Source organism: Hypanus sabinus, chromosome 1 (genome assembly GCF_030144855.1).
Source record: "Hypanus sabinus isolate sHypSab1 chromosome 1, sHypSab1.hap1, whole genome shotgun sequence".
Classification (NCBI taxonomy): Eukaryota; Metazoa; Chordata; class Chondrichthyes; order Myliobatiformes; family Dasyatidae; genus Hypanus; species Hypanus sabinus.
Genome location: NC_082706.1, coordinates 159,404,900 through 159,418,527, shown reverse-complemented (window position 1 = coordinate 159,418,527; position 13,628 = coordinate 159,404,900). Strand labels below are relative to the sequence as shown.

General features: G+C 40.0%; 1 protein-coding gene across 8 annotated transcripts in view; it reads right to left on the bottom strand.

The window, feature by feature from the left end:
* trappc9 (trafficking protein particle complex subunit 9) overlaps positions 1–13,628 on the bottom strand; it is a 551,561-nt gene that overhangs the window by 509,188 nt on the left and 28,745 nt on the right. For all 8 annotated transcript variants that reach the window (XM_059979921.1, XM_059979908.1, XM_059979899.1 and 5 more), the window contains exon 3: positions 9,087–9,232. In XM_059979921.1, coding sequence (XP_059835904.1) covers positions 9,087–9,232 — 146 coding nt within the window. The remainder of the gene's footprint in view (positions 1–9,086; positions 9,233–13,628) is intronic.

The following is a 13,628-nucleotide window of genomic DNA, read 5'->3' as shown; positions in this document are numbered from 1 at the left end:
GAAGATTAAAATGCTGAAGGAGATTATAGCAATAGGAAAGCAAGAGATCATGAGGCTATTTGAAAACAAGGGTGAGAATTTTAAAATTAAGGCACTGAAAACAAAAGGGTTCACAATATCTGATGCTATGTACCTGTGATGCTACCACAAGTCCGTGTAAATACATACTTGAAAATATGACAATCTCCACTGACTTTGAATGGGTCTTGCTGTAATTACATAGAACAAAAATCTACAGCACATTACAGGCCCTTCAGCCCACAACGTTGTGTCGTCTATGTAACCTACTCTCAAAACTGCCTAGAATTTCCCTACCGCACAGCCTTCTATTTTTCTAAGCTCCATGTGACTATTTAAGAGACCCTTAAAGGACCTCATTATATCCACCTTGACTACATTCCACACACCCACCATTGAAAAACTTCGACTTTTTTCGTACCTACTTCCCCAAGCACCTCAAAACTATGTCACTTTGTATTAGCCATTTCAGCCTTGGGAAAAAGCCTCTGACTATCCACACTACCAATGCCTCTCATCATCTTAGACAATTCTATCAGGTCACCTCTCATCCTCCATCGCGCCAAGGAGGAAAAGCCAAGTTCATTCAACCTTTTCTCATAAAGCACACTCTCCAATCCAGCCAACAGCCTTGTAAATCTCCTCTGCACTCTCTCTATTGTATCCACATCCTTTCTGCAGTGAGATGAGCAGAAATGAACACAGTACTCCAAGAGGGGTCAAACTAAGGTCTTATTTATCTGTAACATTACCTCATGGCTGTTGAACTCAATCCCACAGCTGAGGGCCATCACACCACACACCTTCTCAACAACCTACACAGCAGCTTTGAGTGACCCACGGACATGGAGCCCAAGATCCCTCTGATCCTCCACACTGCCAAGAGTCTTACCATTAATACTATATTCTGCCATCATATTTGACCTACCAAAATGAACCACCTCATACTTATCTGGGTTAAATTCCATCTGCCACTTCTCAGTCCAGTTTTGCATCCTATCAATGTCCCACTGTAACCTCTGACAGCCCTCCACACTATCCACAACACCTCCAACCTTTGTCATCAGCAAATTTACTAACCCATCCCTCCACTTCCTCATCCAGGTAATTCATAAAAATCACAAATAGAAGGGGTCCCAGAACAGATCCCGAGGCAAACCACTGGTCACTGACCTCTATGCAGAATATGACCTGTCTACAACCATTCTTTGCCTGCTGTGGGCAAGCCAATTCTGGATCCACAAAGCAAGATCTCCTTGGATCCCATGCCTCCTTACTTTCTCAATGAGCCTTGTATGGAGAACCTTATCAAATGCCTTCATGAAATCCATATACACTACATCCACTGCTCTACCTTCATCAATGTGTTTTGATACATCCGCAAAAATTCAATCAGGCTCATAAGGCACAACCTGCCCTTGATAAAGCCATGCTGACTGTCCCTAATCAGATTATGTCTCTCCAAGTGCTCATAAATCCTGCTTCTCAGGATCTCCAACTACCTGCCCACTACTGAAGTAAGATTCACTGGCCTATTGTTTCCTGGGTTATCTCTACTCCCTTCCTTGAACAAGGGAACAACATTTGTAACCGTCCAATCCGCAACCCTCCAATCCTCTGGTACTTCTCCCATCCCTAACGATGATATAAAGATCATTTCCAGAGGCCTGGCAATCTCCACCCTCGCTTCACACAGTAACCTAAGGTATATCTTATCTGGTCCTGGCAACTTATCTAACTTAATACCTTTCAAAAGCTCCAGCACATCCCTTTTCTTAATGTCTACATACTCAAGCATTTCAGTCCGCTGCCACAGTCTTTTCACTGCTAAATACTTAAGTATTCATTAAGTACCTCCACTACCTTCTCTGGCTCCATGCACATTTTCACTATCACACCTGATTGGTCCATTTCTTACACAGCTCATCATCTTCTCTTCATATACTTGTAAAATGCCTTCGGGTTTCCGTAATCCTGCTCACCAAGGCCTTCTCATGGCCCCTCCTAGCTCTAATTTCATTCTGAAGCTCCTTCCTGACACCTTGTAATTTTTCTAGAGCTCTAACAGTACCTAGATTCTTGAACCTTTTGTAAACTTTCTTTTCTTAACTAGATTTGCTACATCCTTCGGTTCTTTTACCCTACCATACTTCCCCTGTTTCAATGGAATATATCTATGCAAAACACCATGCAAATATTCTCTGAACATTTGCCACATTTCTGCCATGCAGTTCCCCGAGAACAACTACTCCCAATTTATGCTCCCAAGTTCCTGCCTAATAGCGCATTTTCCCCTTCCCCAATTAACTGTTTTCCCAAATTGTCCACTCTTATCCCTCTGCAGTGCTAGGGTAAAGGAGATAGTGATGACTACCTCCAAAATGCTGTCCCACAGAGGGATCTGGCACTTGACCAAGTTCATTTTCCAATACCAGGTCAAATACAGCCTCTCCTCTAGTTGGCTTATCTACATATTGCATCAGGAAACCTTCCTGAACATACCTGACAAACTCCACCCCTCTAAACTCCTTGCTCTAAGGAGATGCCAGTCAATATTAGAAAAGTTAAAATCACCCATCACAACAACCCTACTATTATCGTACCACTCCAGAATTTGCCTCTCCATCTGCTCCTTGATGTCTCTGTAACTACTGGGGGAGGGGGGGGTTTAATTTAAAAAAAAAATCCAGTACAGTTTTGTCCCCTTCCTGTTTCTGACTTCCACCCACAATGACTCAGTAGACAATCCCTCCATTATTTCCTCCTCTTCTGCAGCCGGGATACTATCCCTGATTAGCAACAATGTTTCCACCTCTTTTGCCTCCCTCCAGGTCCTTTTTGAAACATCTAAAGCCCTGCGCTCAACGGGCATTCCTGATCCTGAGACATCCAAGTCTCTGTAATGGCCACAACATCATAATGATTCCATGTACTGATCCATGCTCTAAGTTCATTGACCTTGTTTATGATACTAACCTTACTACTAAGGTTACTACTTACTACTAACCTTATTACTAGTAATTCAAGCCTTATTACTCGTTGGAACTTGTTCAACGTTGTTTTAGGAGGCATCAAATTTACAGAAAAGTGAAAGCTAAGAATGCTTGAAGCTTGAAATAATAAATGATGGAAATATTAACAAAAATGAAACAATATTATCATAATGATGGGTTATATGCATATTCCAAATCTCAAGTGGTTCACTACTTTCTTCCTTTGAAAGTGTTACATACCCCGTGGATATCTTGTGACTGTCCTATGACCATGATGTAATTGAGTATCTTGTGAGCATGATGTAATTGTCTTGTGATGGTGGGGTGATGTAATTTTCCCACCATTGAGGTCACATGATGTAATTTTCCCACCAGTGAGGTCATGTGATGGCATGCTCCAACAGGTATACAAGGGGAAACCCCTGTTATCACAGGGTTAGTTTATTAGTTAGTTCTGCTGCGTATTCGTCTCATCTTATGTTTCATTTTAAAGTAGAGTTTTTACTTTCTATTCCGAAGTGCAAAAACCGTTGTGCCAGCAGTTTCACCAATCGCTGCCAGTTCTTGTTTGTTGCACCTTGGTTTTGCCTCTACAGTCTAGTATTGGAGAGTACAGACTTTACCAAAGTACGGGAACCCGAAGAATTGAGTAAAGTTGGTGTCATTCGACGGTTTTGTAAAGGATCGACCTTATTGAATCTTCATTCAGTAATAGTGGCCTGCATCTGAGATAACCCCTGCAAGATCAGCAAGGTTTGTGCAGTGTTCACCCTCCAGCAAAAAGGTCAGTTCCTTTAAGCCGTTTTATTTCCTTCATTGTGAATCCTTTGGACAAGGCTCTCTCTGCTGGGAGCAGCAGTAACATCACATCTCAGAAGAAATCAGTTTTCAGGGAAGTCTCTCCTTACTGACTGTATAGATCGCTTGGGACTTTCAAATTAAGACTGTTCGAATTTACCGCTTTAAGAACTATTCCAGAGTTTGGCTGTTTGTTAAATTGCCGTATAGCACTTAACTTCCGGTTAAGTTAGTTGTTTGTTTACTTTTCACTTTTGTTGAGTACAGTTTAATAAATGTTTATGTTTGTTGATAAAACCTGACTCAATTCTATATTCACTGTTGCCAACCACATAACAAAAGAAAGTTTAATACAAACTTGGGATGTGCCATTGACCCCATCAATTTGCCTATACTTGTATTGCTTCAAGTTTCTGCCATCCTAAGAAGTGAGCATTTGGACCATAAACTTCCTATGTAGATATGCGAAATATGAAACTTAACCTATGAATTTCAATATAAACTTTGAAATTTACAAGAAATCAACAAAGCCCCAAGGACAAACACAAAAATACAGATCAGGTGATTACTAAACCTATTAGATAATTTTGATAGCCAAAATAACCCCAGCACAAAACATTTAAGCCAAAAGATTAATGTTCCAATTCACCCACTAAGTTTGTTACAGTTTTAGAACCAAAGGAGACTCATAACACAATAAAAAGGAAATTATCGAACTCTACAGAAATCAAAATGCCAAAAACTTTGCTCCATTACCCAAAATGATATTATGCTCCACATGTCTATCCATTCTTTCTCAAAAATTGATGTCATTTTAATTCCATTCACACATCATGATAAAATAAAGCCCCAATGTTGTATAGCAAGACCGACACAACATTCTAATGTGACAAGCGATATTAACAACACAAGAGCAAGGGAATGTCCCTTTCCAACAAGAGTGTTTCTCCATGTATCCTTGACATTTAAGACCTTAAGATATAGGAGTAAAAGTAGGCTATTCGGCCCGAGTCTGCTCCACCAATCAATCATGGACTGATCCAATTCTTCCAGTCATCCCCACTCCCCTGCCTTCTCCCCATACCCTCTGACGCCCTGGCTAATCAAGAACTGATCTATTTCTGCATTAAATGCAGCCAAAGACTTGGCTTCTGCAGCTGCTCCTGGTAACAAATTCCATAGATTTACCACCCTCCAACTAAAGTAGTTTCTCTGCATCTCTGTTATAAATGGATGTCCTTCAATCCTGAAGTCATGCAGTCTTGTCCTAGACTCCCCACCAGGGGAAATAACTTTGCCTTATCTAATCTGGTCAGGCCTTTTAACATTCGGAATGTTTCTATGAGATCCCCCCTCATCCTCCTTAACTCCAGGGAATGCAGCACAAGAGCTGCCGGACATTCCTCATACGGTAACCCTTTCATTCCTGAAATCATTCTCATGAATCTTCTCTGAACCCTCTCCAATGTCAGTATATCCTTTCTAAAAATCAGAAGCCCAAAACTGCATGTGGTCTCACAAAAGCCTTATAGAACCTCAACATCACATTGCTGCTCTTTTCTTCTACACCTCCAGAAATGAATGCCAACATTGTATTTGCCTTCTGCACCACGGACACAACCTGACAGTTAACCTTTAGGGTATCTTGCACAAGGACTCCCAAGTCCCTTTGCATCTCAACATTTTGAACTCTCTCCCCATCTAAATAAAAGTATGCCTGTTTATTTCTTCCCAAGTGCGTGACCAAACACTTTCCAACATTGTATTTCATTTGCCATTTCTTTGCTCATTCCCCTAAACTATCTAAGTCTCTCTGCAGGCTCTGTTTCCTCAACATTACCTGCTTCTCCACCCATCTTTGTATCATCAGCAAATTTAGCCACAAATCCATTAATCCCATAGTCCAAATCGTTGACATACATCGTAAGACACATCAGTCCCAACTCCGACCCCTGTGGAACTCCACTGGTAACTGGCAGCCAGCCAGAATAGGATCCCTTTATTCCCACTCTGTTTTCTGACAACCAGCCAATGCTCCACCCATGCTAGTAACTTCCCTGTAAGTCCATAGGCTCTCATCTTGCTAAACAACCTAATGTGCAGCACCTTGTCAAAAGCCTTCTGAAAAATCCAAGTACACCACATCCACTGCATCTCCTTTGTCTACCCTGCTTGTAATTTCCTCAAAAAATTGCAGTAGGTTTGTTAGGCAGGATTTTCCTTTCAGGAAACCATGCTGGCTTAGGTCTATCTTGTTATGTGCTTCCAGGTACTCTGTAATCTCATCCCTAACAATCGATTCCAACAACTTCCCAACCACTGATGTCAGGCTAACAGGTCTATAGTTTCCTTTCTGCTGCCTTCTGCCCTTCTTAAATAGCAGAATAACATTTGCAATTTTCCAGTCATCCAACACAATGCCAGAATCTATCAATTCTTGAAAGATCATTGTTAATGCCTCCACAATGTTTCCATCGACTTCCTTCAGAACCCAAGGGTGCAATCCACCAGGTCCAAGAGATTTATCCACCCTCAGGCCATGAAGCTTCCTGAGCACCTTCTCAGTCATAATTTTCACTGCACATACTCCTGAATGTCTGGTATACTACACGTCGTCCACTGTGAAGACTGATGCAAAATACACATTCAGCTCCTCTGCCATCTATGCATCTCTCATTACAATATCTCCAGCATCACATTCTATTGGTCCTATATCTATGCTTGACTTTCTTTTACCCTTTATATACTTAAAAAAAATTTAGTATCTTTTTTGATTAGTTGCCAGCTTCCTTTCCTAATTCATTTTTTCCTTCCCAATGACCTTTCTCGTTTCCTTCTGAAAGTTGTTATTCTTTTTAAAAAGCTTCCCAATCCTCTATCTTCCCATTAGCTTTGGCATCCTTGTATGTCCTCTCTTTTGCTTTTACTTTGGCTCCGACTTCATTTGTCAGCAACGGTAGTGTCCTTCTTCCATTCGAAAAATTTTTATTTTGAATATATCTATCTTGCAATTTCCGCATTGTTCGCAGAAACTCCAGCCATTTCTGCTCTGCTGTCCTTCCTGCTAGTGTCCCTTTCCAGTCAACTTCAGCCAGTTCCCCTCTCATGCCATTGTAATTTCCTTTATTCCACTGAATTATTGGCACATTGGAATTTAATTTCTCCTTCTCAAATTTCAAAATGAACTCGATCATATTGTGATCACTGTTCCCAAGGGTTCCTTAACCTTAAGCTGTCTTATCACCTCCAGATCATTGCACAACACCCAATCCAGCACAGCCAATCCCCTAGCAAGCTCAACAACAAACTCTTAAAAGCCATTATTTAAACATTTTACAAATTCACTCTAGGTCCAGTACTGGCATGGTTTTCCTAATCCACTTTCCTGTTAATCCTCCTTACCTGCCCATCACCTCCCTCTGGTGTTCCTCTCCCTTCCCTTTCTTCCATGGTCTTCTACCCTCTCCTATCTACTCACCCTTCTCCAACCCTTTATCTCTTTCACCCATCAACTTCCCAGCTCTTTTACTTCACCCCTCCAATCCCAGTTTCACTTATCCTCTTATCACCTTTCACCATGTACTACTTCTGCCCCTCCTCCCACATCATTCTCCCCCCCCCCCCCCGCCGGCCCCAGTCCTAAAACTGTTCACAGTTTTCCATCGATGCTGCCTGGTCTGATGAGTTCCTCCAGTATTTTGTGCACGTTGCTTGGATTTCCAGCATCTGCAGATTTTCTCATCTTGGTGAGTACCTGATGTGTTGCCTGATGTGGTGCAAACAAATCTGATCAGGGCATTCAAGAAACTCTTAAGGTAGGCACACAAATGTGCAGAAAATGGGAGGATATGGACAGAAAGATTAGTTTAGTTAGGGCTTTGATTACTAATTTAATTACTTTGAAATAACACTGGAAGACCAAAGGCCTATTCCTGTGCTATACTGTTCTTTGTTCTGTTTTTGACACTGATTAGACCATGTCTGAATGTTACTTAGGTTATCTGCATACAAGTGAAAAACTATTTAATAGCTGAAAAGCAGTAAATATGACTGAACATTATTCATTTATTATTCCACATCTCCAATTCTGACCTTCTGAACACAAGATCATTGATGATGCAGGGGAAAGCAGCTAGTCCTGGGACAAACTCAACGAAGTCCTGCATTGATATCCTAAGGCTGAAGTGAATGGCCAACCACCAATCCCCAAGCCCCATCCTACTGTTTAGAATGAACAAGTTGGTCAGCACAAGATCATGTTTCTGTACACAGTAAAAATCCAACTTTACCAAGGGTCCTTGATGCTTAGTTCAAAACGTGTTTTGTTATCAAGCACTGCAAGTCAAATCTATTTAGAGATACAGCATGCAATAAGTTCTTCTGGTCTGCCCCACCCAGCAACTTCCAATATAATACTAAATCATGGGACGGTTTTACAATGACCAATTAACCTACTAACTAGGTCTTTGGACTGTGGGAGGAAACTGGAACATCAAAAGGAAACCCACACATTCCATGGGGAGGACTTACAGACTCTTTGCAGAGGATGCCAGGATTGAATTGAGAAATCTGATGCCACAAGCTGTAATAGATTGCGCTAACCACTGTGTTACCATGGCACCGAACAGCCACATTGAAACAAAGCAATCTTTGAGATGTGGAGATGGCATATTATCTGTTCTTATGACCTTTACTGTACCTATTGTTCTCAGATATTTCCTAAAATCACATGGATTTGATCAAATTGGTTGAAGACTATTTATTGTGATGAAGACTGTAGGTAGAAGCCAGTGCATTCGAGCTAACCATGACCCTGGGCTGTACAACTTGATCATTCTCAACAGCTGGGTGGGAGGTGGGAGGTGGGGAATGATGGCTGTCTTTTCTATATTTCAAGCATCTGCTATCAAGTGAAAAAAATTAAAGTACTTCATAATATTATCAACCAATTCATTATCAAGTGATATACTTTGGAATGGTACTTCCATTAAGTTTGCAGAACTAATGAAATATTTCCCATGTTTCAGATTCTTTCTCACTACATTTCAATGGCAAAAGTATTCAAAGTCTTCCTTTATTTCACCTTTCCTGCTCGAAACCATTACAACGTCATTCAGAAAAAGTTAATTCTACATCCTCCAATCTTCCTGTTTGCAACAAAAAGTCGTAACTATTATACTTGGAAATCACAGTCTAAGTTGTCCAAAAAAATGAGAAACTAGCAATAGTACAACTTGCAACTTACATCAATTCAGTTCATTTGCATAAGAAACTTACCTCCCAACCACAGAAAATCATTCACAGAGCGAAGTAGCTCTACAGCCATATGGTAATGAACAAGAGCATCTTGTAACATGCCTGCTTGCAAGCAAAGGTCACCAACATGTTTTCGCATTCTGCCCTGGCAACGCTTCTTGTAATGCCTACAAGCACAGATTTAATACAAGAATCAGCTATAATGATATGGTTCCAATATTATTCCCTGGGAAAGACAAACATGTGTTCACTGGTAACTCAGTGCAACTTCAGTCAATTTAAGTTTGTTTTTGTTTGAACACTGACACAAAATAAATGCAGCAATGTAAACTAATTTGCAAGAAATTTCATCTTAGTGAAGGTATTCTAATTCATAAATGAGATTTCTGTAAACATATTATAAAAACACCAAATTCAGAAGATCAAGGAGTGCAATGCATTTTAAGCTCTCATCTCCATCGTTAAAAATTCATGAAATACTTAACAGGTACCAGCTGGTTTTCACCATTTTCAGCAGTTACTTCAAATAGTTCCCAATGATAAACATCCAAATTTAAATTAAAGAAATTTAGTTTTTATTTAAATGGAACACAATTCAAAATAATAAAATTAAATGAAAATTTATAAATGCAAAATGACTTTTGCCATATGGGCATTCCAAATAAAGTTGACAAACGTTTAACACACACAAAATGCTGGTGGAACACAGCAGGCCAGGCAACATCTATAAGGAGAAGCACTGTCGACATTTCGGCTTGAAACGTCGACAGTGCTTCTCCTTATAGGAGCTGCCTGGCCTGCTGTGTTCCACCAGCATTTTGTGTGTGTTGTTTGAATTTCCAGCATCTGCAGATTTCCTCGTGTTTGCTGACAAACATTTAGCCTTTTTTTAAAAAAATCTATGCAAAATTGAATCATGTATCATGTGATTAACTAGTTAAGGAAAAAGGAAACTAAGGAAAAATTTAATTCCATTGTTTCTCTTTTGTAGAGTTACAGCCTCCTCTCTTCATTGGCCTACACATCACCAACAGGCCTTTGAAATGAGGTATCAGTCCAAAAAAAACTCAAATCGGTTGCAGTAAGTCTGGTATGTAAACACCAATTCTCTTGAATGGAAAATCCTACAAAAGGTAGTGGATATGCCCAGTCCATCACTAGTAAACACTCCCCACCACTGTGCATATCTACAGAGCACTGTAACAGGAAAGCAGCATCTATCATCAAGGAGTCCCACCACCCACCCAGGACATGCCCTGTTCTTACTGCTACCATCATGGTGGTGGTACAGGAGCCTCAGAACTCACACCACCAGGTTCAGAAAAGGTCATTACCCCTCGTCCATCAGGCTCTTGAACCAAAGAGGATAATATCACTCAGCTTCACTTGGCCCATCACTGAAATGCTCCAACAACTGATGGACTCATTTTCAAGGACTATGCATCTCATATTCAATAAGTATTGTTTATTACTTATTTATCATCTCATTTTTCTTTTTGTATTTGCAGTTTGTTGTCTTTTGCATGTTGGTTGTTTGTCTGTCCTGTTGGGGGCAGTCCTTCATTGATTCTATTGTTTCTTGGATTTATTACCTATGCCCACAAGAAAACAAATCTTGTATATAGTGACATATGTACTTTGATAGTAAATGTACTTCGAATAACATTATTCAATGGTTTCTAATACCAGCAAAAGTATTAATTCAGAAATAATGACTGACAGTACATTTTAAGGGCCCACAAGCGACGTGCAGACCTATGAACAGGGGAGACTGTAACTCTACAAAAGAGATACAATGGATTCAAATTTTTCCTTGCAGATTCCTTTTTCCTTATCCAGTCAACTTCATTTATTTTTCATTTTATCTACAAAATTTTTAGCATTCACTGAAAGTCAAAGCTCAGTGCAAACTTCACATCATACATTCCAAACTATGAGTTCACCATGAGGTTCTGATTATATTTTCAAATAATTTGTAAATTCTCACTTGCAAGCCTGGGTCATTTAATGCACTCTTCTCATTAAACTTTCCAATAACACTGGACTGAAAAAAAAACTTGATTACATTCTGTTCAGCTATTAGCAGTACTTACTTGCAATTCAGATTAGATCTTTAAATTTAATAACTTGCGTTTTTGATTTAAAGCTATTTTGTATTGAAAAATTAATCTGTTGTGCAAATACAAACAGTTAAACTAAAATCATCAGGATTCTGTATGCTAAGTTCAGTCAATCACTCGCAACTCTTTTAGAGCAATCAACTTTTAGGAAGTTCTCCAGACATTTTCCATTTGTATATAATTAAAGCATTGCCAAACCAAAAGATTCATGATAAATCAAAAAAAAAAGCCAAATCCTCAGGGAGATCGACTACAACAGACAGTTCCCATACTGGCCTTGGGGCTCTCCCACTCTCTACATTTCCTATGAAAATATCATACCACAAAAATATTTTAACTGTCTACATTCATTTTTCACCAGCTGTGGCCAATTGCCAGGCATTCTCACAATGGAATTAGACTGTTCACCCACACAGAAAACAAATGTTCTTTTGAAGTTGTAGCCAAGTCATTATTACGGTATTGTTGAAAGAGCTCATTTCCTAAACTTGCGGTTTTGGTTAGCTTCAAATGTCAAGTGCTGACACCTTATGCCTGGAATAAGAATTCTACATAATGTTACAAAAACAAAGGAGCTGGTTGTGGATTACAGGAGGAATGGAGCCAGGCTAACCCCTAGTGCCATCGATGGACCTGTGGTTGAGAGGGGGTAAACAGCTTTAAGTTCCTTGGCATCCACATCACCAAGGACCTCACGTGGTCTGTACACACTGTGTGGAAAAAAAGGCACAACAGCGCCTCTTTCACTTCAGAGAGTTGAGGAAGTTTGGTATGGGCCACCATATCCTAAGAACTTTCTACAGGAGCACAAATGAGAGCATCCCGACTGGCTGCATCACTGCCAGCTATGGGAACTGTACCCTCCCTTAATCACAGGACTCTGCAGAGTGGTGTGGACACGAAGAATCATTGGGGACCCAAGTCACCCCAACCACGGTCTATTCCAGCTGCTACCATCCAGGAAACTGTATCACAGCATAAAAGCCAGGACCAACAGGGTCAGGGACAGCCTCTTCCACCAAACCACCAGACCGATTAACTCACACTGATTTGAGTACATTTCTATGTTACGTTGACTGTTCTATATATTATAAATTACTACGATTGAACATTGCACATTTAGACAGAGACGTAATGTAATTTTTACTCCTAATGTACGCGAAGGATGTATGAAATAAAGTCAATTCAAGTATACTGTTATTAGACTTTTAAGTTTCATAATGTCCCAAATGTATTCAATGGTATATAGACAAGTATAGCAAGCAATTTGGCAAATCAATATTCTGTAAACACAAATTAATGTAAAATCAGGTTACAGCTTTCTTGATATTAGCTCAATGACAAGTTACAAATGATGTCCATTGCAAATCCTGATATTTTGCACAGGTTAATAATAGAAAAGAATAAGCTCTTTACTGATGTTAGCATCCAAAAATTAGATATTATTCCACCAGTGACCAAACCATGAATACATATGTGAACGTGAGCCAAAAATCAATTGCTCAGTTTGCAGAGCTTTCATCAGAACCAGGGAAAAAAATGTATTTCACTATCAACTGCCTTTCTATGTAAAGAAGGTCAAAGTGATGCAATACACTTAAAAGACAATATAGTGTTCCCAGCCTTTTCTTTTTAATGCCATGGATTAATACCATTGTTACAAGAATCACCCCTTGTAATAATGATCCGTGAGGCACAGAGAATCTGTACATACAGACAAGTAACTTTTATTATTTCAACTAAAAAAACAGGTGGGTTCACCCTCTTATCTACCTGTGTGCTTCCTACTAGAACCCCTGACACTCCATGAACAGTCCAATGAAAAGAAAAAGATATTACCCAGTCTATGCTGGCCAGGTGTTCCTCGTGGTCCAGATCTCCATGTGTCCGTGGGGCTCCTTATCTGCAATGGTTGGTTTCTGGCTGCTGGAGTGTTATCACCCCTGCGTATTTGGAGCTCCTGAGTCTTATACTGTTCCTCATCAAATGAGCCATTGGAGCTCCATCCCATTAGCTCAAGGTCACCTGACCTACCTGGGTCACCTTCTTACTGATCATTGTCCAAGGCTACAGCTGACTTTGTTTCATGGCTCTGCCCATCCCAGCCTTGTGTATCTGCGTCTTTACACTCTGATTGGTTCAAGCCAATTAAATGAGGCAACCCAGACAGAGTCTAACAAGATTACCGATTGCAAGTCTGGCATTTTACTTAACAAGTAGACTCTCCTCTGAGAATGGTCTCAGGTACAGTGGCATGCAAAAGTTTGGGCAAAAGTTTGACCCCTGGTCAAAATTTCTGTTACTGTGAATAGCTAATTGAGTAAAAGATGTCCTGATTTCCAAAAGGCATAAAGTTAAAGATGACACATTTCTTTAATATTTTAAGCAAGATTACCTATTTATTTCCATCTTTTAGAGTTTCAAAATAACAAAAAAGGAAAAG